The 27,929-nt window shown below is 35.3% G+C and overlaps 3 protein-coding genes and 2 pseudogenes across 4 annotated transcripts; 2 read left to right on the top strand and 3 right to left on the bottom strand.

Moving 5' to 3' along the window:
• Positions 1-354: 354 nt before the first annotated feature.
• On the bottom strand, positions 355-3,675 carry LOC114715149 (protein WEAK CHLOROPLAST MOVEMENT UNDER BLUE LIGHT 1-like). Of its 2 annotated transcripts, none has more exons than XM_028899945.1 (3): positions 3,372-3,675; positions 2,667-2,949; positions 355-2,241 (listed from the first exon to the last, which is right to left on the bottom strand). In XM_028899945.1, exons 2-3 carry the CDS (start codon positions 2,892-2,894, stop codon positions 637-639), a joined length of 1,833 nt encoding a protein of 610 aa, XP_028755778.1. In that variant the 5' UTR covers positions 2,895-2,949; positions 3,372-3,675; the 3' UTR covers positions 355-636. The 2 variants fall into 2 exon arrangements, with proteins under 2 accessions (XP_028755778.1, XP_028755784.1); XM_028899951.1 differs by having other exon boundaries at positions 2,667-2,929.
• A 1,445-nt stretch (positions 3,676-5,120) lies between these two features.
• LOC114715027 (plastidal glycolate/glycerate translocator 1, chloroplastic-like) lies at positions 5,121-8,548 on the bottom strand (annotated as a pseudogene).
• A 1,138-nt stretch (positions 8,549-9,686) lies between these two features.
• On the bottom strand, positions 9,687-13,519 carry LOC114715116 (4-coumarate--CoA ligase-like 6). Its single transcript, XM_028899910.1, has 6 exons — positions 12,467-13,519; positions 11,820-12,009; positions 11,155-11,300; positions 10,484-10,551; positions 10,062-10,164; positions 9,687-9,902 (listed from the first exon to the last, which is right to left on the bottom strand). The coding sequence occupies exons 1-6, from the start codon at positions 13,517-13,519 to the stop codon at positions 9,789-9,791; spliced, it is 1,674 nt and encodes a 557-aa protein (XP_028755743.1). The 3' UTR covers positions 9,687-9,788.
• Positions 13,520-17,941: 4,422 nt separating this feature from the next.
• LOC114715103 (G-type lectin S-receptor-like serine/threonine-protein kinase CES101) lies at positions 17,942-19,111 on the top strand. Its single transcript, XM_028899903.1, has one exon. It carries the CDS (start codon positions 17,942-17,944, stop codon positions 19,109-19,111), a length of 1,170 nt encoding a protein of 389 aa, XP_028755736.1.
• Positions 19,112-24,945: 5,834 nt separating this feature from the next.
• On the top strand, positions 24,946-26,811 carry LOC114715095 (receptor-like serine/threonine-protein kinase SD1-8; annotated as a pseudogene).
• Positions 26,812-27,929: the final 1,118 nt, after the last annotated feature.

Genomic DNA, 27,929 nt, shown 5'->3' with positions numbered 1-27,929 from the left:
GTCTACATGAATGTTATTTAAAATAAGAATGGAAACAAATAATTTGAAAGGCCCAGTAACTTTACACGCATTAATTCAAAATTTGAAGAACTCTTCCAGCGGTATAACTTTCACATCACCACCAATAACCAATACGTAGGCCACTATTTGCTCAGAGCATGAAAAGTTTGAGATTTTTATGATCTTGAGCCTAAAATTAATTGCATAATCATGACATGCATCATATTAAGGAAAATTTTCTCAGGGGAAAAGAACAGTTTATGATGCTTAAATGAAGATCTATCAGCAAAACGGTAATTTAAAATAAAAAAACTCAAATTCAATTCAAGAAGGAAAAATAAAATAAGAAAACAGAGTAAAAACAAAGAATAATTGAATAGCTACAGCCTATATATAATAAAAAATCATCTTATTATCTTTTTACAACCAAGAACTTGATAGAAAAGCATGTGTCCCCAGAATTCACAGCACATACAGATTCCAGAGTTCCACCGGGTGAGAATCAAGTCCTATCAACCATGCCTACAAGTATATCAAACAGACACATGTTTGCAGCATTGGTCAAATCAAACAATTGTACCTCATGTGAGGAAAATTGCGAAAGATGGGAGGTAGGACTACTGTAAAAGATTAAGTTCACTTAGTTGGATGGGTTTTTCTTCTGGAAAAGAACATGGCAATCTTTGATGACAATGACTTCTTCTTCTTTTTGGTCTTTGTTTCTAAGGATGGTCCAGTGCCCTTTTTGTTTGTAGGTTGGTCCAATTTTTTGGGTTCTTGCTTTCCATCAGAACCAGACTTGGAATCTTTGTTCTGATTTACTGTTCCTTGGGTTTCTTCACTGGCATTTCTTCGTTGCTCTTGGTCAGCCCTCCAAGTTCTCAACTCTTGTTCTACACCTAATTTTCCTTCCTTTGCCTTCTCAGCTTTCTCGGTCACTTCCTTCAGCATTTTCCTTCTTTCAGCCAACTCTTGATTTAATTCTTCCAACCTCATCAAGCTTCTCAATTCAGACTCCTTAGCCATATCAATCTGAGAATTAGCAGCCAAAATCCTCTTATTGGCTTGCTCATTTGCTTCATGGGCAAGCTTACAGAGATGATCATATTGCTCCATTGAAAGTGTCACCTCAGAGGGAGATTCTGCATTACTGTTGCTTCTAGCTGATTCACTCTCTTGCAATGCTTTACTTGCTTCCATTGCTGACTTTTCAGAAGACTTGACAGCCTCTAGCTCCTTTTGTGCTGCAAGTAGTCTACTTTCCATCTCATTTGCTTTGGCCTTTGCTTGTTCAGCCTCTTCCTTTGCTTTCTGCAGCCTTAAATGAGCTTCCTGAGCAAGCATCTTTGCCTGATCAGCCTCTTGGGCTGCCTCTTCCAGTTTCTCAGGCAGCTCAATCATCTTCTCTCTGGCTTCTTTCTCCTTCTTCTGAACCAAAGCTACTTCAGATTGAGTTCTGTCAAGTTCATCTTTGAGAGATGCAACTGCAGCAGACGCCATTTCCTCCCTTTGCCTAATCACGGCACTAACAGATTTTTCCTCTTCAAGTTCTGATTTTAACGATAGGGAAGCTACCCTCAAGTAGTTAACCTCAGCAGTTTCTTTTGCTATTTTGCGTTTTACTTCCTCAAGTTCCTTTCTTTGTTCTTCATCATACTGCTGCTTCAATTTTGTCTCTTCTAGTTTGGCTTTCAAATCAAGCAGTAAAGAAGAAGATGCATCCAGTTTTGATCTGAGATCTCCAACCATGGCTGCTCTTGTTCTTTCTGTCTCAAATTTTAAGTTGTTGGTTTGCGTGGACTCCAATGACTCCTTAGTAGTAATGAACTCAAGAGCCAAATCTTCCACTGTCTTCTCAACCTTTTTAGATTCAGCAACAGCCTCTTCAGCTTCTTTAATAGCTTTCTCACTTTCAATCACCATAGAAGCAAAATCCTTACGCAGTGATTCCAGTTCCTCTTCTATGGCTTTCAAATCTGAAACTGCAGCTGCATGCATGGCTTCATCAATCTCAAGTTGAGCCTTAGCAGCAATACTAGCTTCATTTTCGATGTTCTGCTCCATCTCTTGAACTTTGAGCCTCATAAGTTCTGAATCTTGCTTAGCCTGATGTTCCTCCTTTTGTGCCTTCTCAAGGCTGAGTTTCAATTCATCTATAAGTTTCAAAGTCCTTCCCAAATCCTCATTAGGTAGTTGGTTCTCCTCTGATTTTTCAAGTTTTGCTTCTGCAAACCTGATCCTCTGTAAAAGCAGGAAACAAATAGTGGTTCTTGATATTCAACCTCAATGTTGCTCACACAAAAATTCAACCTCAATGTAAACTGAACCAAAATTGTGTTCATCCCATGAAAGTACGAATATATGCTAAACCTTTGAGGATGTAAATACCAGGCCGAAAATGTGATTTCAGTCTCTTAACTCTGCATCAAGTTCCATTTTTAACTTATACTTCAATTTTAATTGATTCATATACCGTCTTTGCTATTCAAATGCCATCAACTTTACAAGGCAAACAAATAGCAAAGAGATTTATTTCCGAATGACTTCTTAAATTTAATGTGTTAAGCAAATGGAGCGAGGTGTAAACCCCAAAAAGACGAAATACATTTAAAAAAACCAAAAAGTAAACAGAACTAAAAGCAATCAACCGCGTAAGTCAGATATACCTCCATACTCATGGCTCGATTGGCTCTCCAGTCTACAGTTCCTCCAAATTTGGAAACAGCTTCTTTGACAGATTGGAAAGGTGCTGCTGTATCAATAACGCGTTTCTTCGCATTGACATGATCAGAAGGCTTTGGAGAAAACTCTGTTCCCACTTCCCCAGCAGCCTGATCAACAATAATTGAGGGTTCCGAAAGTGGCATCTCTTCAATAATTTTCACACCATCCATTTCAATTTAGCACCTGGGATCTCCTGAAGGATGGTCTGAAACCCAAGATAAATATCTATAAAACGCAGAGATTCAAGGAAAGAATCATTTACCAACAAACAATTGCTTCAGAAGAAGAAAAACGATGTTCAATAACAAATAAAATTAACTAAAAATGAATGAATGGGAAAAAAAATTCCATTGTGCTCCAGCAGTGGCCTAAATATCAATGTAATGTGAGAGAGTATAATTTTGTGCCATTCTCTACCGTTTCTATGCGTGGTAAAATAATAAGAATTCAACAACACAAATATGACAAACGATAAGACCGTCCTCATCAATATGAAAATTCGTATCATATCCAATATCAATACTAAGTATGTGTTTTTTTGCAATCAGGCTGATGCTATAACACAATTCTGAAGATAGGTGATAGCTTCGACGTAGTACACAAAAAAATAAAGGACAGAAAGCCAAGAAAAAGGTAGTAAAAGAGACCTTGGACTTGGAAGGAAAGAGAACCCAGAATGCAATAGAAATGGACGAGCTAGAGAAGAGAGGTAATTATAGCGAAGCGGATCCCAGAAGAAGCAATGTGGATAAGGAGAAGCATGGAAACTTCTCCTCCGCTGTCAGGCGACGAACAAGGAAAGAACAACGCAGCGCGATAGGGTTTGTTGATCCGCCTCCAACTCAGAAAGACGATCACCTTCGCCTAAAATGGCACCTCTACGACAACAAATTGGCCTTCCTACACGTGTTGGGTCTTCATTCTTCCTCCTCCTTCCTCCACCACCCTTCACGTTCATGGTAATCTCCCGCCTTCTAAAATTATCACCAGAATTCTCGTGGAATCAGCTCTGACTTTTGACCACTACTTCTCATGTCTCACGTTGCACTAACCAACGATTTAGAACATAATTATTCCTTCTTTTGATGAAATGAAAGAAACACGTCATTCATTACATTCAGCCCAAAAACAGAAATGTATTTTTGAGAAAATTAATTCTATTTCACAACATTTTCAAAATACCAAATTGATTTGATAGAGTAATTTGATATTTTTAATATGGAATCATTAATTTGTCATTTATAAATTTTAAAGATATTTTCTTATCATTTTTCCTAAAATTAAGGGAAAATATGTAAGCATATTAATACTACCTCTAATCCTCAACAGATCCGTTTGGATCAGCGATTAGAAAAGTAACTTATTAAAAAAGTAGTTTAAGGAGAAGTGAAGTTGGGTAAAAAAAAAAAAGTGAAGTTGGGTAAAAACTAAATTAGATAAGCTAAATTATGTTTGGATTGGAGTTCAAAAAAACTAATTTGTAAAAGTGAGATTAGTAAAAGGTTATTTGAATTATGGTTGAGTAAAAGTAAGTTTGGTTGTAAAATAACCAAAATAGGTATGAGTTTTAATAAATAATGAAACATGATTAAAAAAATGATTTCACATAATACAATAAAATTAAAATTTAATGAGTGAATTAAATTTTAAAACTTTAGAAAAATCATAAAAAGTATTTTAAATATAAAGTGAAATGTGATAAACAAATAAATTGAAATAATACAATAAATTTAATTTAATTTAATGTAAAAAAGTAAAATTTAATAAGTAAATTAAAATTGAAAATATAAGAAAAATAAAAAAAAAATTACTGCCAATGGTTGTGAATTATGCAAGATCGTATAAAAGGAAGAACATATAAGCTCTTAAAGTGATCCAATAAGCTACAAAATGGAGTTTGAACCTGAACGTACGTTTTCCAGCTTAAAAAACATAAGCTACTTTTTTATTTAAGCCCAGCCAAACACCTATCTATTTTCCAATCAGGCTTATAAGTGAAATAAACTAATTTTGAGCCCACAAAAGCCCTGCTAAACAGGCTCAATATAAAAATTAGTTGACTAATTTAAATAGATTAAAAAAATTTATTAAGTTAGTTATTTGTAATAAATCAATATTGTCTTTTATAAAATACACTTACTGATCATGTGTGTTAGCTAAAATTATTATTTGATAGAATATTTAACATGTGCAATTATTATAAAGATTACTTTGAAAAAAAAAAAAAGATAAATATGAGAGACAAAGTAGATTGGAATCTTATATTTAGAACCAAATTAAAAGTCAAACTAACTCTTATGCAAAAGATAGAAAGTAGTATACTTCTCCATTAAAAGTTTACATGCTTGTTCATTATTTGCTTTTGTTATTATTGTTGTTATTATGCACACCCGGTCTAAATCAATTTAAGGGATAAATTAACATCAAAATAAGAAACTGTTTGCACAGTTTATTACACAAATGAACGGATGGCTTATTACATGCAACGAGGTTCTTAGAAAAGGATGGCTCTGTAAATTAGTGTTGTCGTCTCTGACAATGCCTCAGGCGGTTTACAAGAGTGGAGATGCTGGAGCCCTCAGATTCAGCCAACAACAGCAAGCAAGCTTTGCCTAACAACAGGAATGGAGCAAAGAATAGATCCAAAGATACCGTTCAGACCATAAGCAATGGCACAAAATGGCAGAGCCTCAGGTTCCTTCGCAGACAGTGCTGCAGTTCCAAGTCCATGAGCACTGTTTTAAATCATTCAAGAGGTTTGTGTCAGAGAAAGTGTTTCAAAATTTTCTAAATAAAAAGTAAGTCTGTAATTTCAATGACACTTCAAGAAGGTCATTATAATTCAGTTTCCCTTTTATAACCCAGTTCTCTTCAGCACGCCATAATCTTAATGAAAAACCTCAGTTTTCTCTTTCTGTGCAACCACTAATCAGCTAAGATTAAAAAGGTCGCCTCGGAAACACGCTGAGCATGATTCAGGAAGGAAAAGCATTGATAACCTCAGTCTATGAAATATTAGAAGAGATGTTTTTGGACGAGTATGTGTGATTATGAATTACAGAATATACCTCGATGCAGTTGCAATTCCTCGAGCGATTGGATCGCGAAAACGAAATTTATCAAGCGTTGCTTGCACAAAATTTGCCCCAACCAGACCAGTTACTACAACCACAGCTGCTGTCAGAGATGAATTGGTACCTAAAAGCAACGGGAGCAAATTTTAAATATAGAACCTCAAAGCACAATGGTGATCAAGATATGGTTTCAGGGCAGACATAATATGTACCTTCAAATAAAGACACAATGCTAAGGGCCAATGCAACAGTTATACATCTGGGTAGAATGGAAACGGTCAAAGATTGCTCTAATCCCACGAGACGTCCGACAAGAGCAGTTGAGTACAATGAGAATACAGTTGCGACTATAACGGAGGTGAAGATCTCAGCTGCATGCCTTTTTACAAGCTGGAAATAATATACCAATCAACAGGATGGCTTGGCCACATTAAGGAGAGAGGCGATTTTTTTTTTTTTTTTCTCCAAACTCCATTTCATTGCTGCATTACTGCATTTATTTCATTTGAAAACTAGATAGTTACCTTTCTTTGTTTGAACATAGAGAAGGCAAAAGAGAGAATGACAGATCCCAAAAATCCCATTAAAATGTCACCAGCTCCAGGGTTAGAGGATACCTTCGTAAGGTAATATCCTGTGTGTAGAAAGAAGAGTCACAAAACAAATAATAAAAAAAATATTTTTCTGAAAGCCAGACTTAGACTCACACATCCTGAATTTAAATATCTTTTAATAATTTAGTGAGTTAAGCAGTTAGCATTAAATACCTAGAACAGGCTCAAACCCCAACTTCGAAGCATATCCAAAAGCCAAAGCTGTCACATCTGCTGAAAGTGCACAGCAAATGATTGGATGTAATACTTTCTTCATATCTGATGGCAACCTGGAAGTTTAATATATATACATATATATATGAAAGAAAGGATGATAATAATCTCTTATAGGAACAAAGATCAAGACCTTGTTATTATGTAGATACACAAGTGAACGAAATTTTTTACCCAGAACCGACCATGTAGCCCAACACTGTGGATGCAAGTAAGAAAGGAAGACAGGTTCTGGCACTTGTACCCAGTGCAGTGGGGTAAAATAATGCAGACACAAATGATACAACGAGAATCCCAGTCCAAGCCCACACTTCAAGGGGAGAAAATGGGGAGGGTTTTTTCATAGGCTCAGCATCTATCATTTCTGTCTTCACAGCTTTCTTACTGCTATAGCTGTGAAACCAGCAACCAATAGTGTAGCCAGCCAACCCCCAACTGCATAACACAGACAAATATCAGCATGGCATTTGAATGAAAGTATAACAACACAACACAACTTAGGCACATCAGACATGGCATATCAGGAAAAGAAAAACTAAGTAGGAGTGCTGATTCAAGTTTGAGTGAATTGATATTATAGTCCTTCAAAGACTACATTGTCTCAATTTAGTCCAACAAAAATTGATGTCCAATTCTAGTCCTTCAAATAATATTTGTTATAAAAAAGTTCTCATGTTAAATCCATAAAAATGTTAATGTGACCATCAAAATGATGTGTTTCATAAACTCAGCTCAATATAAAGTTTGAGAAAAATGCTTGGGCAATATTATGACGGCCACCACATCACTCACTCAATCAAATAACATCACTTTGTCCCATTAATTATGCACTAATGAGCTTAACATGAAGATTATTTTAGAATAGAAGCAATCTTTGGAAGACTAAAATGAGACTCTTGATTTTTTAGGGACCAGATTGAGGCAAAGTATATTTGGGTAACTTTTGGAGGACCAAACGATCAATTGATTCTTCAAGCAATGAAAACAGCGTAAAGCGGCAAACTAAACGACGAATCTAACTTGTGCAGATCAACCAATTCAAATAAAACAGTATGCTTTCCATCTACATATAGTGAAAGGGAAAAAAAAGAAGATTCCACAGACAGTAAAAGAAATAGTAGGACGACTCAGAGAATATTCACCAACCTACAATAAGGCTAATCTTGATGCCCGAAGCAGCTGGAATATCTTTAACAGAAATGGGCAAGATAACCAAAGATGGAACATAGAATAAGGGGAGCCATCTCTGAATGAACAAAAGCGCCGGTTCGAAGAAGTTCATTAAGGCTGTGGCTGCAGATGGCACAGTGGAATCAAGAATTATCAAAACGGAAAATATACAAAACATCCCAAACAGTGCGCTAGGGAATTTAATCGCAGCAGCCAGGAAGGCTTTCTTAAGATATTTGTCCATCGCAAGAATAAGCCCCAACGAGACAAGCAAATGCAATAGCCCAAACACCTGGAGTACATTGAAGCAAAACAAAATAAGACCAGCTCTTTAACCGGCACAAACCCAATTAAACATCGAAACAGAGTCGCACATTTTGGCCAATTGTGGAAGTTTTTCCACTGTCAGTTTCCGCCGATTTTGTCAGAAGTTCTCGACTTCTGCAATTCTCTTGAGTACGCGTACGCAAAAAGCTGGAATTGAATCCAGAACCTCCAATGGGTACGACTGAGCTTTGCAAAATGGAATGCCTTTGTGAGCTTCGAACGCCATTGAGAGCAACTACTGGTGACTTGACAAGATATTTGGGATGACGAGGGTTGATGGAAGAAAGAGATAAATTATGGGATATGACCATAGAGGTCGCCATGGGATCGGCGAGGGAGGTGAGGCACTGGATACTCCCGAAGAGAAAACATTCACGCTAGTAATTACGTGGGTCCCGAAAGAATTTGAATGGACGAAAAAAGAGGTCAATTGAATAGGATGAGATTGGGGTTGAAATTTTTTAGCAAGCAGTATGAACCCCAACGGGAATTTTAAATATCAGTTACTCTATATAGGTACAGTGAGGCATTGACTCTCCTCCTTCTTGTTCGGGTAAACAGGAAGCATTCAGTTGAAATGAAAGTTCTTGGTATGTGCGCACGCGCGCGCACATTGTTATAAAGCCCAGTGAATTTATATTAGTGGACTAATGTCCATGTTATAGAAGCAAGCAAGAAAAATTATTCACTCTTGTAAAAATATACATTATTTTTCTTAAAATACCTCTTTAGTTCTTTTTAGATTTGTAAAACAAAGTAAATTTATATTTAGATTGCCTTTTATATATAAGTTAGTTTGCAAAATTAGAATTTGTTTGAATTATAATTGAATAAATAAGTTTAGTTTGTAACATCACCAAAATAGGTAAAAAATTATCAATTTACATAATATAATTGTGTAAAATTATTTTAACATGAAGAAGTTAAATTTAATGAATAAAATATATTTAAAGAAATTAGAAATGTTTTAAAAAATAATTTATGTATATATAAAATAAAAAATAATTTTTGAAAAATTTAAAATATTACAACAAAAAATCATGTTAAATTCGTGATAGATAATTTCAAATGTATTAGCAAGGAGAGATGAAAGAAAAGAAAGAAATGAAGTCCATGTGCAGATGAGGAAGCACACAATCGAACGATTTAAAACCAAAAAATAGGCAAAGTCTACTTTTTACAATCACACGAAATTAAGCCGCCCTTGGCTCAAAATTTAGATAGGCCAAAAACTGCTAAATTGCTCCAAACACAAGAGAAATTGCCCAATCGTGCTTAAACTTCATAAATAGTTTAGAAGTTGGTTTACTGCTAATCCAAACAGAGTCTAAATTAGGATGTCACAATTCGTATTTCGTAGTAGGTCTAAAGTAAACCTTTTCACTACAAGGCCCGCTAAGTCCTGTGTGCAAGACCGAAGGGAGTAAACAAAACATACAACTCACATTTCATAATCAGCGGTGAACAAATAAGTGATATATAATCGAGGGATGGTGCATAAGGTCAATCATGGTAAAAATCTAAGCACGATAGCAAATGTGGGCCAAAATTTTCTGGGAGATGATTTTAAGGAAAAATGTGGTATGTGCCTTGATGAATCAAGTTCTGTTCAGGAATATTTTTGCCAGGCAATATTGGAGCATGAAAGAAATCCAAGAAAGACATCTCAAAGTTTGGAAGCCAAGCAACGCCTCAGTTGCCTTCTGAGAATCTTTCCAGCAGCTGACCTTGGTATTGAGTCAATGAACACCACTTTCCTCACCTTCTTGTATGGAGCAACCTTGCAAAAAACAGAGAAAAATTTTAGAAGGTGAAAAGTACTTTCGTGCACACCAAAGCATTGGTTCAAGTTGTAAATGTGAATGTTGGCCCAAAAAAAAACAAAAAGCTGTAAATGTGAATAGAAAATTAATGGTGGGTTAGTTTTGTGACGACGAACCTGCTGAGCAACATAATCCATAATAGCTTTCTGAGAGAGGGCACTTCCAACCTTCCTGACCACAAAAGCCACTGGCATCTCCCCAGTTTCTTCATCATTGGCACTAAAAAGGATGATGAACGGCTAATGGGAACTTTACAAAGTATTGACGACTGGAATGTCTACAAACATTTTTGCTGCTTATAGAACAAATAACCTCAGAGGAAAACTGAGCTAAATTCTAGTGATTGTGATGATGCGGTAACGAATTTGAAAATTGGCTTTTTCTCATCAAGGTCAAGGCATTATACAGAATCAATTCAGTCGTTATAAGAATAGGAGTGCCTATTTTTGTCCGACATTAATCAATTCTAAAGACGTGAGGCTTTTTTAATTGATTATAGGAAGAGTTCGTTTAGCATAAATCAAGTGTTCACACTTACCCTGTAACTGCTACATCAACTATATCGGGATGCAAAATTAACACAGCTTCTAAATCAGCAGGAGCAATCTGTTACAAATGATTGTAACCCATATAAGAAAATACACATAAAAAATATAAAACTGATTTAAATTAATGAAGAAGATCTCTGTGATTAAAGATCATACTATAGGATAAACATATTAGGGGGACAATGACACCTGCATCTAAGAAAGTAATCCTTTAACAAATAGGTGTCCAATAGCGTCCTAAAAGTGACAACGCCTTCGAGTTGTATCATGCTAGAGAAATTTTTCCGCGGGCACCTTTTTAAGTGAAGGTCATTTTGTATCTTTCAGGTCCATTTCCTTATACATAGAAATCAGATTGTTACCTAAGGAGCGTGAGATTTTGAGTTCATGTTGATGTCTAAAATGGAACAAAAACATATTTAACCCAAAAGTAAAGAAAGAGTGACAGTTTCCTCAACCTTTTGTTCATTCAGCATATATCAACCAACTCACATGAGAATGGATAGTCCATTGATATCGAAAGCCAATTGGTTACATCTAACACATATACATGCACACATCCTTACATGATTGTTCTTTAGGTTTTTGTATTTTGTTCTATACATGCATATGCATATGATCTAGCGAAGATTGTTATTCTCTTGTACTTTAAATTAGACACCTGATAGCCCTTGTATTTGATAATATCTTTCAAGCGGTCGGACAAATATAAATATCCATCTTGATCAAACCAAACAACATCACCGGTGTGTAGCCAACCATCTTTATCAACTGTTGACATTGTGGCCTCGTCATTATTCAAGTACCCTGAAGAGTTTAAGAAGAAAATTATTTCAGCCAGAATAACAAAAAATATAGGTAAATTTATAAGCAACCATAATTGCTTAATTCATTAAGGATTCTAGAGGATGTGTATTCTCCTATAACAAAATGACAGGAACAAAGTCATTATAACAGAATCTAATATCTCCCTGAATATAAATTTTACTTGCAATTTTCCTCATGCTAAATGGAAACTTAATGTGGCATCCAATTAATGATATGGCAAGTAACTTGTAGGTTTCAATAGGAGTGACATCTGATAGTCAGAACAAAGTGAAACAAAACATTCATATAGGTAGAGCTAGGAAAACTGTCAAAGAGAAGGCAACTATGATATTCCGCAGAACAGAGCAACATCGTGGGCGTTCACTTTATTTCATTTAGATGTCCATCAACATAACATAAAATCCCCAAAAAATAAGGCTTTTATATAACAATTTAATGAATAAATGAAGTAATTAACTTTCATTTTATATATATTCGGGGAAGTGACTATGGTTTTACCTCTCATAATTGAAGGCCCTCTCAACCAAAGCTCACCAATACTGCCTGGAGGCAAAAAAGCACCAGTCTTCCAATCAACTACTTTTGCTTCCATGTTGGGAGCTAACAACCCTATAGAAGAATAATTTCGAAACTTTTCAGTATTGAAGCCACGTGTTCCTACTGCAGTTGACTCAGTCATTCCATAACCCTAAAACGAAACAATATCACTGCTGAATATACTTAGAAATTCAAGGAAACCAACATTGACAATACCAACTAAACAGTTAAAGTTCATCAACGGTGATTCAATCTTTCCATTGGATACCGCTAACACTGGCACAATAATATATATCTTTTGCAACCAGAATTTGGATGATGAAAAGTAGAGAGGGGGTGAATAAATACATTCAACATCTCCAGGTCAGGCATGCCCCAATGTACCTTGGGTAAAACAAATAGTATTTTAGGAGAATGTTAGCAAAACAATTTATACCAGAACTCTTTTTCATTTCCTACAAACTCTCATTATTAGACAGGATGATTGATGCAGTCGACTAATAAATAAAAACCATGGGTGATGAAAGAAATAAGAAGTAACTCCAGCAACTTGATGAGTGATAGTGCACATTCTCCTGATTAGCCTGCTCAGTGAAAAGTTCTTTTACCTGTATAAAGTCAACGTCAGGTAGAGTGTGGATGAAGCCCTCTATTGTCTTTATGCTCAAAGGTGCGGCACCGCAGGAGACCTGTATCAAGCTTTGCAGATAACTCCTATTTATGTCGGTTACCCTTTTGGTCAATGCCGTCAATATTGGTGGAACAACAGGGAAGTGTGTGACTCTGTAATTATCAATCACCTTAATCACCTCGTCGATGTTAAATGTTCTCATTACAATAATCGTAGAGCCTAAAGACAGTAATCCTGCTGCAAAGAGTGATAAACCATATATATGGAACATTGGCAGAACAGCTAAAAACACATTCTTTGAGCTTGAATATTCATATTGAGAAGCTTCAAACCTCACGAAAAGCTCAACCATAGAAACAAAGTTCTTATGTGTTAGAATAACTCCTTTGCTTGCACCCGTAGTCCCAGAAGAATACATTATAGCCGCCTTGTCTTCTTGTTTAATAACCGGCCTCGGAAGCAAATCCGACTTACCCGAAACAAGATTATAAAAAACTGGGTAATCGGAGTATTTCAAGTCCTTCAGATTTCCGGGAACCTCAATAACTGGAATGGCCAACGATTGTAGTTTTCGAACTTTCTCTTGTAGAGTAAAAGCCAGACTCACACCACATTCAGATAATTGCTTACGGATTTCTGAAATGTGACTTAGAGGATTCAACGGTGTGACAATTCCGCCAAGATACAAAACACCCAAGAAAACAATGGGATAGTAAATGGAATTAGGAATTAGAAGTAGAACAACGTCACCTTTTGAAACACCCATTTTTTGGAGACCACATGCCATGGATTTCACCAAAGAAAACAATTCCGAGTAAGAAATTGAACATCCAGATGAAGAATCTATGAGAGCTGAAACTCCATTGTGTTGGTGAGAAAAAATATAAGAAACAACATCGAGAAATGGGTCTGAAGGAAGCTCCACCGGAGAGTGTTTGCTAGTGTAAATTCCTGTTTCTGGTGAATACCAACGACAGCCCGCGAATTCTGGCTCATTGCTGTCCAAGTTATTGCTTACAGTCGTCGCCATTGATAGGAGAGGAATAAAAGAAGTTCGTTATTCTTTCATGCTCGAATTTGCAGGGGCGACTTGTACACTTCGAAAGCCAAGAACCGCCTTCAGGGCAGTGGGGAATTTTTTAATGTTTTGGGAAAATCTCATTTAGGTCCCCATATAGGACCTTTATTTCACAATGCCCCCAGATAATTCCGAAAGTGAAATCAGTTCTTAGAGTGAAAAGACAACAGGAGCCTTACAAAGATAGCAATAAGAGAAGCTAATTTACAAGTGGAATATGAGAATTTACAATCAAGATAAGAAAATTTATAAGAAAAATATGGTCATTTACAACTAAAGTAATTCGTAATAAGTTAAAAAGTTAGAATTTACAAGTGAAATACACAAATTTACAATTAAGATAAGAAAATTCATAAGAAAAATAAGACCATTTATAATTAGAGTAAGACCATCTATAGGTAGAACTAGCATTCACAATATGTTAGGAAGTTAAAAATCACAAGTGGAAAACAACAATTTACAACCAAAATAAGAGGATGCACAAGAAAAATAAGGCCGTTTACAACTGGAGTAATTCACAATAAATTAAGGAGTTAGAAATATAGAAATTAAAAACCAAGATAAAGCAATTCACAAAAGAAATTCAAACATTTACAACTAAAGTAAGAGAAATACGGCCGGTGACGAGTCATTATGGTGGCTTGATTTTTTTCCCCCTCGAATGAGAGCTAAATACCTAAAAAACAAAAATTAAAAATTAGTTAAATTAATTATTTGTTACAAATATATACTATTTTTAGGGTATCTCTTTTAATCATTTGTATTAGAAATTACTTTCCCGATAGAAAACCCTGTTAACACCTACAATTAACAAGGAGAGTTTGGGACGAATTAAAAATTTTAAAAACAAAATAAATTGATATATTATATTATCTTATATTCTTAATATAAGAGCTAATTTGACCTTCAATTTGGTATTAAATATAAGATTTTAATTAATTTCGTCTCTCATATTTATTTATTTTTTTAAGACAATCCTTATAGTAGTTACACATATTAAATATTTCATCAATAATATTTATTTATTACAAATAATTAATTTAATTAATTTTTATAATCTACTCAAATTAGTCAACTAACTCGTGTATTAAAAACCAGAGAGAGTATTTAGAATCAAAATAAATTCATCTAATAACTAATAATTTAGGTCCCAAAGGAAGAAGTACAAACTATCAACAAACTGCACTATTAACAATATTTCCGACTTCCATTATTACTTTTTGAAAAAGTCATTTTACATATATCTATCTTTTAAAAAAAATTAAATTTGATATCTTTGTATTGTTTTCTCTTAATTAAATTTTTTTAACTTTGCTCTCTTAAAAATTAACATCATTAGCTCTTGATCTATAGAGTTAACGATACAAACAGAACAAAGTTAAAAAAAATTTAATTACGAAAGAAAAATATATTAATACTAAATTAAAAATTAAAGGAAAGCACAAGTGTACATGTAAATTAGTTTTTTTCTTACTTTTCTTTTGAGAAAGTTTGGAATTCCTCCAAATTTCGGGAAATTTTGAGGTAAAAGTTGTTGCGACATATTTGCAACTTCTAATAAAACTCGCTTTTTGAATATACCTTTGAAATCCTCCCAACTCACATAACCAATATAGAAAATGCATTTAAAAAGAGAATAGTACATGATAGTTGCTGAAGGAATTTATATTTTCTTCTATCTTAAATAAAAAGCACTTGGAAGATTGTTGTGAATGTTTAAATGTACAAGAAACTAAACTAATTCTTTTTCACTCATTATTCTTCTCAGTAACTATGCTAACCAAGTTTTATGATAAAGAAATTAGTGAAGATAATTAAAGGATCACTAAATTTATGGTATAAGAGAGCTTAGGCACTTAATATAATGTCTGTATTCAGTTATTTTTTTTCATTAGTCATACTAATATATGCCTATTGCATATCTTCCACCTACAAACACAGAAAGATAAAAACTTACATCAACATAGTTTGTATGGAAGTACCTTCTATACGATCACTGTTACAAAAGGGCATTGAGCTCTCTAAGAGGAACATCTGTTATAACTAAATTAAAGTTTTGTAGCAAATTATAATTAGCTAAATAACAAATTACATAAATTACGTTATTCAAAGAATATGTGTTAATTTTTTTAAAATATCCCACTATAATCATTTACATTAAAATAACTCTATACCCTCATTGATACACGGAAACTCTGTTTGGCTAATCAATGGAGATAGATTAAGGAGAAAAATTATAACTTTGAAACAGAAAATAAATTGAGATTTTATATTTACTATAAAAATAAACTTCCTACTAATTTTTATAATTAGAATTCGAAAGTATCATAACCCAAACTTTGGAAAACGACGAATACATGTCTGCAATTAACGATGAACTTGTGTTGAGTCTTGGGTATGACTTAGCTTCTTCTTTTCTAAATACTACTCCAGTCCCAAATATAAGACCCTTATATTAGTGTGTATAAGGGTCTTATATTTAGGATGTATAAGGATCTTATATTTAGGACCAGAAGAGTATATACATATGTATCCAGTACAGTGGCCTCCAAACAGCCTTTCTATATTAATAATATACACCACCTGTATATACTACTATCTCTGATCTTTAATATAATAGCTAGTTGATTGATTTGAGTATATTAAAAAAATTTGTTGAGTTAATTATTTGTAGTAAACAGGTTTTGTCTTTCTTAAAATACTCTTACTAGTTATGTGTATTAGCTAGAATTATAGTACCATTTGATGAAATATTTAAGACGTACAACTACAACGAAGGCTATTTTAAAAAAATAGATAAATATAATAAACAAAGTGAATTGGGATCTTATATTTAGAACTAAATTAAAAGGCAAATTAGCTCTTATATTAAGGGCCAAAAGTAGTATAATATTATTCCTCATGTTCCACTTAACAATTTCTTAGATTTCTTAAAGTAGGGCTTTTTTGGGTCGAAGAATGTCCGGAAGATAGACCAACTATATCAGAAGTGATTTTTCATGCATGATCACAAATGAAGACGCCATCCTCATACTAAAGAAACTTGGCATTTACAACTTTAGACGGTATGCCTCCATTAAGGCTCTGTTTGGATCCATTATTGGAACAACTTAAAGCAGCTTATAAGCCCATAAACACGTTTGTCATGTTATACGTGATGTTTGGATCAGCTTTTGGTCATATGAGCCAAAAGCTGACTCGAATTCTACGATTAGAGAAGCTGCTTGATTCCTGTTTATGACTTTTGAAGTCATGTTTAATAGGATTATTGATAGGACTATTAAGACAATTATTGCTGACCAGAAGAGAATGTAATCTCTCTCTCTTCATCACCCTCATTATATTCTGTGCTTCTCATGCCGTCCAAGGCTAAGGTCTGATCTGTGCTCGCCATCGATCTGTACTTGCCGTCTAGCTTCCATCCCTCTTCCCTTGTCCAATCTGTGCTTGCTGCGTGGAAGTCGTCCTCGCCGTCTCCAATTAATCTACATTGTGTCTATATCTACTGTGAATGGAATGACAATTAGACATCTCTTTCATTTCATCCTACATTTTAGTCTAACATATGAACACTATTACAAATAATTTAAGAATCATATGAACATAATTGTAGCGATCACCTTATCCCTCATATATATACATGTCTCTTTATATATATTGTTTGAAAGATTTTTTTTTAGTTGGCAGTTTTGTAATTTTGTTTAAGAAAATTGACACTTTATAAAATTAATAAATTTATAATATGATAACAGGAACTTCTCTACATGATTATTTTTTAAATAAAATTTATTTATACATATCAAAAGTTGAACAAGTTCTTCGTTTGGCGTCTCATTCGGAATAGTGATGAGTCGGCAAGAGATAAGAAGTTGACCTTGGATTTGGTCAATGTGATGAAGAATTTATACCGATTCAAAAATGAGAGGCTATTAATTATTTTGGTCAAATGGGTCCTCTATCCCTCACACCGTCATCCCCACATTTTATATCCACCGATAACGTCATACGTACGGCTAAACATGACATTTTCACGTTATTATATGCCATGAGCTTTTGACACATTCATCAGTGGGCTGATTAAATATTTAGATTTTGTTGACCAAAACCATGATATTTAGAGTGAAGAAAAAGAAATAGCTAATCCAAGTTAATAATTTGTGAGCTATAAGAGCATTTCTGTCTGTTCATTCATCATTACTTAGTAGAGCTTTCATAAAATTTTCAAAGAAATAAACGACAACCAAAGTTGAGAATCCTGTCCTGATTGCTGTCGGATCATAGAAACAAAAAATGGGCGGCCTGGAAAACTCATTCATGTATCTTCACTTTCTCATCCTTCGAATAATCGTATCTTGCATGTTACTGTGTAGAAGTATGAGTGTGATTGCAGAAACCAACACCCTGAATCAATCAGACACACTCAACTTCACAGGCCGTTTGGTTTCCAACAACAAGAACTTCACCTTAGGATTCATCAAACCTGTCACCTATATCAACAACACTTACTTAGCCATCTGGAATTCCAAGTACAGGTCACCTTCATCTCCAGTTTGGATCGCCAATAGAGACACCCCAATCACTAATGGATCTGATGCAACTCTCTTCATCGACAAAACTGCAAAGTTTGTGATCAATCGAACTCATGGCCACCCAATTCAACTATGCCCTGGTGAAACCACGACCGACAACACCACCAACACAAGAGCTGTTTTGCTGGACAATGGAAATCTCGTACTGACTGAAGTGAATTCCGATGGATCTGTCGGTCGGACCTTGTGGCAGAGCTTTGATTGTCCCACTGACACTCTTTTGCCTGGCATGAAACTAGGCGTCAATCACAGAACAGGAAGGAATTGGACTCTCACATCATGGCCGGCTTCTAACGACCCATCTCCAGGAGCTTTTACACTCGAATGGGACCCTCATGGCTTAGAGTTGGTTCTTCGACGTAGAGGGGCTGTGTTCTGGACTAGTGGGGCCTTGAAAAATCTCAGTGATCCTGATGGTGGAATGACCTTTGGGAACAGAGGACCAGCCCGCCATCAGACGCACTCTTATAAGATGATGTACACGAGAACTCCAAATGAAGAGTTCTTCAACTATACGTTGAAAGATGACCGTTTGGATACTGTGGTTCATAAAAGCATAGATTGGATCATAGATTACAAAGGTCGCTTTTCTTTTGAGAACAACGGAGTCCAATTACAGGAATATTGTTATGGGTACAAGACAAAGGACGACGAGGGATGTGCAGAATGGGAACAACCACAGTGTAGGAGTTACAATACGACGTTTCAGTTGTTGTCTGGGTACTTTATGAACAAAAGTAATGGAAACTCCATTGATGGTGATCTTCAACGGATTGGTCCAGCTGATTGTAGAGTTAGTTGCTGGGATGATTGCGAATGTCTGGCATATCAGAAGATGGACACGTTGCGTTGTGTTCAATATCACCAAGAAGCAGAGTTTCGACCAAATCCATCGGGGAATTCGGAGCAATTGTACGTTATCCAACAACCAGAAAATGGTAAGTTTGCGATCTGATGCAACTTAGATCATCTTCGCTAAAATATGCGATGTAGTAGCCATATGCACATGATCAATCTAACGGTTTTGAAAAATATATATATATGCTCACAATACAAATTTTATTGGAGAGAAAAGTTCCCATTAGAAATTTTATTAGAGAGAAGGGCATGGTAAATTTTATATTCAGAATGTGTCGGTACTCTGCAAATCTTATACACACAGCAGAATATCGGTATCTGATTTATTAGGTCATTCTTACTGTTGAGAATAGAAGTTTGTAATTTAGGTTGTTAGGAATAAATAATCTTGTACTTAGAATCTAAGTTTCTGTTTGGACTTAATTATTTGTCTTGGGCCTTATTTCTTGTAAGGCCCAGTTCGTATAGGATAAAAAAGGGGTTTGATGTAATACATTGTGAGAGAATAATCTGAATAATAATACAGTGATAATTCTCAGGCCCACGTTTTACATGGTATCAGAGCATCAGGTCCGACGGAGGTGCCTGGCCCAATTCGTTTAGGGTTCTCCACGGAAGCTTGATCGGAGAATCAAGATTCTCTTCCACTTTCACACGAGAAACCCATCCACGACGTAGTGTTTTTCAACCACAATGGCGGACAAGAAAACATCCTCCGATGATATCTCCGCGGCAAGCCTCTCCTTCAATCACCCCCTGTACCTACATCCGTCAGATACTCAGGGAGCCACAATTATTCAACAAATTCTCACCGGGATTGAGAATTATACAGTTTGGAGTAGAGGAATGACGATCGCGTTGAGAGGGAAGCAGAAACTGGGTTTCATCGATGGAACGTGTACGAAAGAATCGCAAGAACCACACCTCCATGATCAATGGGAAAGGTGTAATGCAGTGGTTCTTTCGTGGATTTTAAATTCCATTTTGAAGGAATTGGCGAGCAGTATGGTGTATTTTCAAGGAGCGCAAGAGGCGTGAATCGATCTTAAAGAAAGGTTCGATAAAGTCACCGGCTCGAGAATTTTCGACATTCACCGGGAAATTCATTCCCTTCGTCAAGGCGCGTTGTCTGTTTCGGGATATTATACTCGCCTCAAGCAACTCTGGGAAGAGCAGGCGGTGTTGATTTCTGTACCAACCTGCAAGTGCGAGACCTCGAAGGCATATACCCAGATGATCCAGCAACAAAGATTGTTGCAATTTCTCATGGGACTGAATGAGTCGTTCAGTCCGGCACGTGGTCAGATCCTCCTCATGACTCCTCTCCCCTCCGTTAACCAAGCATACGCGATGATCCTTGAAGATGAATCACAAAGGCACATTGCTAATTCCACTGCAATGCAACCGATTGAAGGAGTGGCAATGCTCGGAAAGGGGAGAGGTCGCGGCCGAGGGCGTGGCGGAGGATCTTCACCAGTGGAATGCTCTCACTGTCGCAAGAAGGGACACACCAAGGACAATTGTTTCCAATTAGTGGGGTACCCTGCGGAATTCAAGGGAAATAGGAGTAAAGGCAACCAAGAAGTGAGTATAAATCAAACCGGGGTCAAGGTAGGACAACAACCTGAGACAATAACACACTCTGCGAACACGGTATCTCCGAGCTTCACATTGGAGCAGTACGAGAAACTACTTGAGCTACTCAAGAAGGAGTCTGAATCTGGGACAGTTCACGCACTCACCGGTACAGGTTTGACAACTTCTGTTTTATATAAGAATGCCTATACTCATTGGGTTATTGATTCTGGTGCAACTACTCATATGGTGGGAGATTTATCACTGTTGAATAGCTATAAGGAATATATAGGACCCATAAAATCTATTAAGATACCTAATGGACAGCGTGTTCCTGTAACTCATGTAGGAGAAGTTAAATTTTCGAATGATATTGAGTTATTAAAAGTTTTGTATGCTCCTGAGCTGAAATTTAATCTCATATCTGTCTCTAGACTAACTAGGAAAGCATGTTGCATGGCTGCATTTTTTCCTAATTATTGCATTATACAGGCCCTTCAGGGTGGCAGAATGATGGGGACTGGTAAAGTTGTGGAAGGATTGTACCTGTTGAAACTGAATGAGGATCATGAGCATGTGAATTTTGTTGATAAACATAAGAAAGTTCATTTCGATTCAGATGATATTTGGTTGTTGCATCATAGACTTGGGCATGCCCCTATCTCTGTCATGAGACATTTACATGTTGTAAAGGACAAGGATATTGCTATGAATAAAACTTGTGAGATTTGCATACAAGCTAAACAGACTAGAATTCCCTTTTCCCTCAGTTTTATTAAGACAAATAGTTGCTTTGAATTGATTCATATGGATGTGTGGGGGCCTTATAGAACACCCACACATTCAGGGCATCGGTATTTCCTTACTGTAGTTGATGATTTCTCGAGAGCAACGTGGATTTTTCTGATGAAACATAAGACAGAAACTGTCATGCATATAAAGAACTTTGTTGCTCATGTTTCCACTCAATTTTCTGTTTCTGTTAAGAGAATCCGAAGTGAAAATGGCACTGAATTTATTAATAATGATTTGAAATGCTTTCTTAGAGAAAAAGGGATTGTGCATGAAACTTCTTGTCCATATACCCCTGAACAGAATGGAATAGTAGAAAGGAAACATAGGACCTTAATACAGGTTGCTAGAGGGTTGATAATACAATCTGGGGTGCCAATTAATTATTAGGGAGAATGTGTTAAAATGGCTTGTTTCCTTATCAACAGATTACCTTCTAAAATTCTGAAATTTCAGACTCCTTATGAAATTGTGTATGGAAAGGTTGCTGATTATACCAATCTGAGAGCTTTTGGTTGTTTAGCCTATGCTACTGATTTAGTTAATCTGAATAAATTTAAGCCCAGATCTTTACCTTGTGTCTTCTTGGGATATCCCAACAATCAAAAGGGTTTTGTATTACTTAATTTACACAATAGAGCTATTTTTGTAAGTAGGCATGTTAGCTTCATAGAAAACAAGTTTCCTTTCAAAGATACTATGAGTATGAATCAAAGGGGAGTCAGTAAGGATTTTAGGGAAATGTTCATGTTTGGTCCTGAAGATATTCAAATAACATTAGAAATTAATAAAGAGAATGAATCTAGAACTGAATATAATCAACAAAGAGATAATGATGTATGCGTAGAGGACAATACAAGTACTTCTGTTGAGTTACAAAACCAGAATCATGCTGCACAGCCTTCCACTAGACCAACCAGGGACAGACGACCACCAATCTGAGCACAAGATTATGTTTGCAGTTTGGTGAGCACTGGACCGAATAACAATCAGACAGGAAAAGGTAAATGTAGATACCCTATAGAGAAATATATGTCTATTGAAAATATTTCTTCCTCTTACTTGTGCTTCTTATGTTCTATTGACTCTGTTAGTGAACCACAATCATATAAAGAGGCAGTAAAGGATGTTAATTGGGTCAAAGCACTGAAAGAGGAAATAGAGGCCTTAGAACATAATAAGACTTGGGAACTAGTAAAATTGCCAAGAGGAAAGCAAACAATAGGGTGTAAATGGGTGTACAAAGTGAAGTATAAGCCAAATGGAACAATAGACAAGTATAAGGCTAGACTTGTAGCAAAGGGGTATACCCAAAGGGAAGGAATAGATTTTCATGAGACATTTTCTCCTGTGGTAAAAATGATTTCAGTCCAAATAGTAATGAAAATGGCAGCTGTAAATAATTGGAATCTTTATCAGATGGATGTGCACAATGCTTTTCTGCAAGATGATCTTGATGAAGAGGTTTACATGACTATACCCCAAGGTTTTGGTAATAAGGGGGAGAATATGGTATGTAAACTCAAGAAATCATTGTATGGATTAAAACAGGCCTCTAGACAGTGGAATCAGAAACTGTCTAGGGCCTTGGTAAGTGGAGGATTTAATCAGAGTAAACATGATTATTCTTTGTATTATAAGAATTATCATGATGGGTCTATGTTTGTACTGGTATATGTGGATGATCTCCTTATTACAAGTAGTACAGAAAAGCAAATTGAGGAAGTCAAAGACTATCTGCACAGAAATTTCAGAATCAAGGACTTGGGTTTGATGAAGTACTTCTTGGGAATTGAAATTGCTAAATCCAGTAAGGGTGTAGTATTAAGTCAAAGGAAATATGTCCTTGATTTGCTTGCTGAAACAGGGATGAGTGGGTGTAAGCCATTGTCCTTACCTATGTTGCAGAATTTAAAGTTGTTGGCCTATGAGGAAGGAAAGAATAAACAAAGTGATTTGATGAAGAACCCAGAAAGATATAGACAGTTAGTGGGTAAATTGATATATTTAACCGTTACACGACCTGATATTTCTTTTCCTGTACAGGTCTTGAGTCAATTTATGCAAAATCTGATGAAATCACATATGGCAGCAACTCTTGGAGTACTGAGATACCTTAAGCAATCTCTAGGAGTAGGTGTTTTTCTCAGCGCAGAAGGCAAATTGGATCTAGAATGCTTCTGTGATTCTGATTGGGGAGCCTGTGGTAGCACAAGAAGATCTGTTACTGGTTATCTTCTCAAGCTAAGAGGGTCCTTGATAGCCTAGAAGACAAAGAAGTAAACCACGGTAGCAAGGTCTTCAGTAGAGGCAGAGTATAGGGCTTTAGGTTCAGCGGTTTCAGAAGTTGTTTGGGTGCTTGGATTGTTGCAAGATTTGGGAATTAGCAGCAGAAAACCGGTGGATGTGTATTGTGACAGTAAAGCAGCGATACACATAGCTTCAAATCCGGTGTTTCGTGAGAGGACCAAGCACATCGAAATCGATTGTCATTTTGTGAGAGAAAAAGTGACTCAAGGCCTGATAAAGCTACAGCATGTGAGGTCTTCGAACTAGGAGGCTCATATTCTTACTAAAGTTGTTAGCACTTAGCAAGGAAACTCAAAGGAGACTTCTCAGCAAGTTGGGAACCTTGAATTTGTTTGGTTCTCAACTTGAGGGGGAGTGTTGAGAATAGAAGTTTGTGATTTAGGTTGTTAAGAATAAATAATCTTGTACTTAGAATCTAAGTTTCTGTTTGGACTTAATTATTTGTCTTGGGCCTTATTTCTTGTAAGGCCCAGTTGGTATAGGATAAAAAGGGGGTTTGATGTAATACATTGTGAGAGAATAATCTGAATAATAATATAGTGATATTCAGGAATTCCCGGGCCCACGTTTTACACTTGCCAATAAAATTTTTAATGGAAGATTTTTTTTCCCAATTTTCTCGAATAGTTTTATAGATAAATGCAAATGATCAAGAGTAATTTTGAGAAGGCACTGGGTTTTATCACAGTCAATATAACATCATCACTTCTAATTTTTATCATCAACGTCATTTTTAAAACCATTATAGTATTAGATTAGTGGTCATATACGGCCTATCTGAATTGATAGACTAGCATATTAGTCCAACTTTTCAGCTATAATCTTTCCACCTATTTTACATTTTACTTTCTGTTATATGAATTGATATAGACCAGAAAATAAAAATAGGGATTAAATAGAGAAATGAAATAGGAGAAAGTGTCATCATAACTTGCACGCCCAAATGGGGTATGTTACATCACTATAAACATCATATAATTTTGAGGAAAATCAATTTGCCTGCCAAATATAATATCCAAGTGACCTGCCAAAATTAATTACTTAAGTTACATAATGTAACTTTTAATTTTAAGGAAAATCTACGTATGTTTTAAAATAAAGTGCAGGAATTTATAATCAAGACAACATACCACGTAGGTTAATATTGTTATTCATTTCATACTTAGATGTAGATTTCATCTAAAAAAATACTCTTTAATATAATTAAATGCATTAAATTCATTGATTTCATTTTTAACCTTTTCTTAGTTGTTTATGCTTTTAAAACTTTCTCATTACGAGAAACCACTCCCTTCAACATATGCAGGTTTAGCAGAAGAAAAGAACAAGAAAAGGATTGCAATTTCAGTTCCCATCGCAATATTATTCTTGTTAGCGTCTGTCATTGTTATTATCTTTTACTGGAGATGGAAAACAAAAGGTAACATGCAAAATCTATATCCCCCAACTCACACGCCACGTTCCTATAAACTTTGAATTTGAAGTGACTGATAATTTTCCTTCATACATAACAAAAATTACAGGGAGAACAAGGGACCATCTACGTCAGCTGTTGTCAGAAATTAAAAATTTACGCAATTTAGATGAGCTTGGATATGATAATGGTTTTGCTCAACATTTGAAAGTATTCAGCTTTTTGTCTATCGCTGAAGCTACGGATAACTTCTCAGCTCAAAATAAACTCGGACAAGGTGAAGGAAGCATATATCTTTTTACTTGTTGGTACTATTCTATTGATTTTGAGTTACTAATTAACTAATAACATAATAATGGTCAGGGAAAACTACCTGAAGGGGAAGAAATTGCAGTAAAGATGTTATCAAGAAGTTCAGGATAGGGATTAGTGGAGTTTAAGAATGAGTTAATACTCATAGCAAAGCTACAGCACATGAATCTAGTTCGTTTGCTTGGATGCTGCATACAAGCTGAGGAGAAGATTTTGGTTTATGAATACATGTCTAACAAAAGTTTGGATTCCTTTCTCTTCGGTTAGTAGTAATTAATCATGCACAACACCCTAAAAGCTACCTGTATTCTGATATGAAAGCTGTCTTTAAATTGCCAGTTTAATACCTTGTTGTGATCTCACAAAATGAAACTTTTTTTTATGGTTGTTGTAATTCTAAAGACTCATCGAAGAGGGATGCGTTAAATTGGAGAATGCGAGTGATGATAATTGAAGGGATTTCACAAGGACTTCTTTACCTTCATCAGCATTCAAGGTTAAGGATTATTCACAGGGATTTGAAAGCCAGTAACATACTGCTAGACGCGGATATGAATCCTAAAATTTCTGATTTTGGAATGGCAAGAATTTTCAAACGGGATGATCTCATTGCCAACAATAGCAGGATTGTTGGGACATAGTAAGTTTGAGAAACTATTTAAAAATACATGATGATTTGTTTGTGTTTTAAGCAAAGGCAATGTTTTTCATTCTAACAAGATGTATCTTCTTGTATTCTTATTAGTGGCTACATGTCGCCAGAGTATGCAATGGATGGAGTGGTCTCCATAAAATCAGACATATTCAGTTTTGGGGTCATAATTCTTGAAATTTTAAGTGGCAAGAGAAACAACGGCTTTTATAACATTAACAAACCTCTCAGTTTAGTAAAATATGTGAGTGCTTTAACTTGCATTAATAACTTTCTTAAGCATGCTTGTAACTAAAATGTGCATTGGTATATAAGTTGAAAATTATTGTTGCAGGCTTGGGATTTGTGGCGAAATGGAGTTGGCTTAGAGCTAATGGATCCAACATTAAGTGACTCATGTTCCAATCAGCAATTTCTCAGATTTATTCATATAGGTCTTTTGTGCGTGGAAGAATCTCCAGTAGATAGACCAACTACTTCAGAAGTCGTTTCTATGATCCAAAATGAAAGTACCATCTTGCCTATGGTGAAGAAACCTGCATTTACAAATTTAGACAATGTCACCGAAGTAGATTCTCATATGGATGACTCAGCATCTCATTCTGTCAACAATGTGTCAATGTCTACTATGAATGGAAGATAGAGAGGTAAGTGCTCTTAAATATTTAGATATAACAGGATTGTTATCTATAAGTCTTAATCAGTTGAGAAAATGGGGGGAAAAATGCCATACCATTTCTTTCTTCTTCTTTTTTTTTTTAAATTATTGGCATGCAAATAGGTAATGTTTCTCTTTTACAAATAACTTTCCCTTACTGATTTAGCATAGGCTTGTTCTCAGAGTATGCAATAGAAGGCATATTATCTGATACATTAATATAATATTTGAAACTTTCAGAGGCAAGAACAACAACAGCTTTCATGAATTTTCATATGAAGTTTTAAGTGGCAAAAGAAACAATAACTTCTACAGTATGATAAACCATTGAATATAGTAAATGTATGCATATTTGCAGTACTGATGATCTGTAATATCTTAATATTTAAAAAATAATAATAATCAAAAATAATAGAGTCAACTTTCCACCAACTTTCAGTGGAAAGTTGAAATTTGAAGTGGAAAATTTGGGAGAGAGTGGAAAATGGGGCAAACGTATGGAAAGGAGAATGAAGACTTTGGAGGAGAGAAGGAAGACTTAGAGGAGGAAGAATTAAATGCAAGGAGGAAAATTTGTGACTAGTGGTTGGAATTTGCAACATAAAAGAGAGAGCATAGAGCCAGAAGATGAGGGTGCGGGAAAGAAAGAGAGAACGAGAAAGAAAGAGAACAAGAATCAGAGAAAAAGAGAACAAAAGAGGAGCAGAGAAGGCTTAGCATTTTGAAGAGTAATGCAAGCCTTGGGGATCCTCTAGGTACACAAATATAGTTCTTTTTATCAAACTTTCTTTATAAATATTTTCTATATATTTTAGGCTTCCTAATGATAGTATTACTAAAGTACTTAGAGAAAATTTTGAGACTTATATATGATATAAATACAGAGTTTTGGTAAAAGATGATCATGAAAATTTAGAGGTAAATGAGGTGTTAATTTTAATCGGTTAGGTTTGTCCATTTGTTAGATTTTAGTATTTAAATTAATTTTTCTAGTTGAAAAATCTGTTATATATGATTTATATTATATTTTTACCAATTAAATTCAAGTTAAGTAATTTATTTGGGTTGTTTGATATATTATTAAGATTTTAATCAATTTAGTTTTATTTATAAGGTGACTGAAGGTTTTTAAATAATTATTGTAGCTAAAAAAGTTTATTATTGATGAAAATATATATATGATAGTTATATCATTAAAGTTT

Source organism: Neltuma alba, unplaced genomic scaffold, assembly GCF_004799145.2.
Source record: "Neltuma alba isolate B1F8T4 unplaced genomic scaffold, ASM479914v2 tig00001982_pilon, whole genome shotgun sequence".
Classification (NCBI taxonomy): Eukaryota; Viridiplantae; Streptophyta; class Magnoliopsida; order Fabales; family Fabaceae; genus Neltuma; species Neltuma alba.
Note: the sequence above shows the minus strand (reverse complement) of the source record. Positions and strands in the feature narration are given on the sequence as shown.

Bases quoted from the DNA above. Each gene is read 5' to 3' on its own strand.
- LOC114715149 (XM_028899945.1), bottom strand. From the start codon at position 2,894: ATGGATGGTGTGAAAATTATTGAAGAGATGCCACTTTCGGAACCCTCA. The intron at 2,242-2,666 runs GTATATCTGACT...CTGCTTTTACAG, and splicing joins ATCGAGCCATGAGTATGGAG to AGGATCAGGTTTGCAGAAGC.
- LOC114715103 (XM_028899903.1), top strand. From the start codon at position 17,942: ATGAGTGTGATTGCAGAAACCAACACCCTGAATCAATCAGACACACTC.
- LOC114715116 (XM_028899910.1), bottom strand. From the start codon at position 13,519: ATGGCGACGACTGTAAGCAATAACTTGGACAGCAATGAGCCAGAATTC. The intron at 10,165-10,483 runs GTAAGTGTGAAC...CATCCTTTTTAG, and splicing joins GTTGATGTAGCAGTTACAGG to TGCCAATGATGAAGAAACTG. The intron at 9,903-10,061 runs GTTCGTCGTCAC...GTTTTTTGCAAG, and splicing joins TGGATTATGTTGCTCAGCAG to GTTGCTCCATACAAGAAGGT.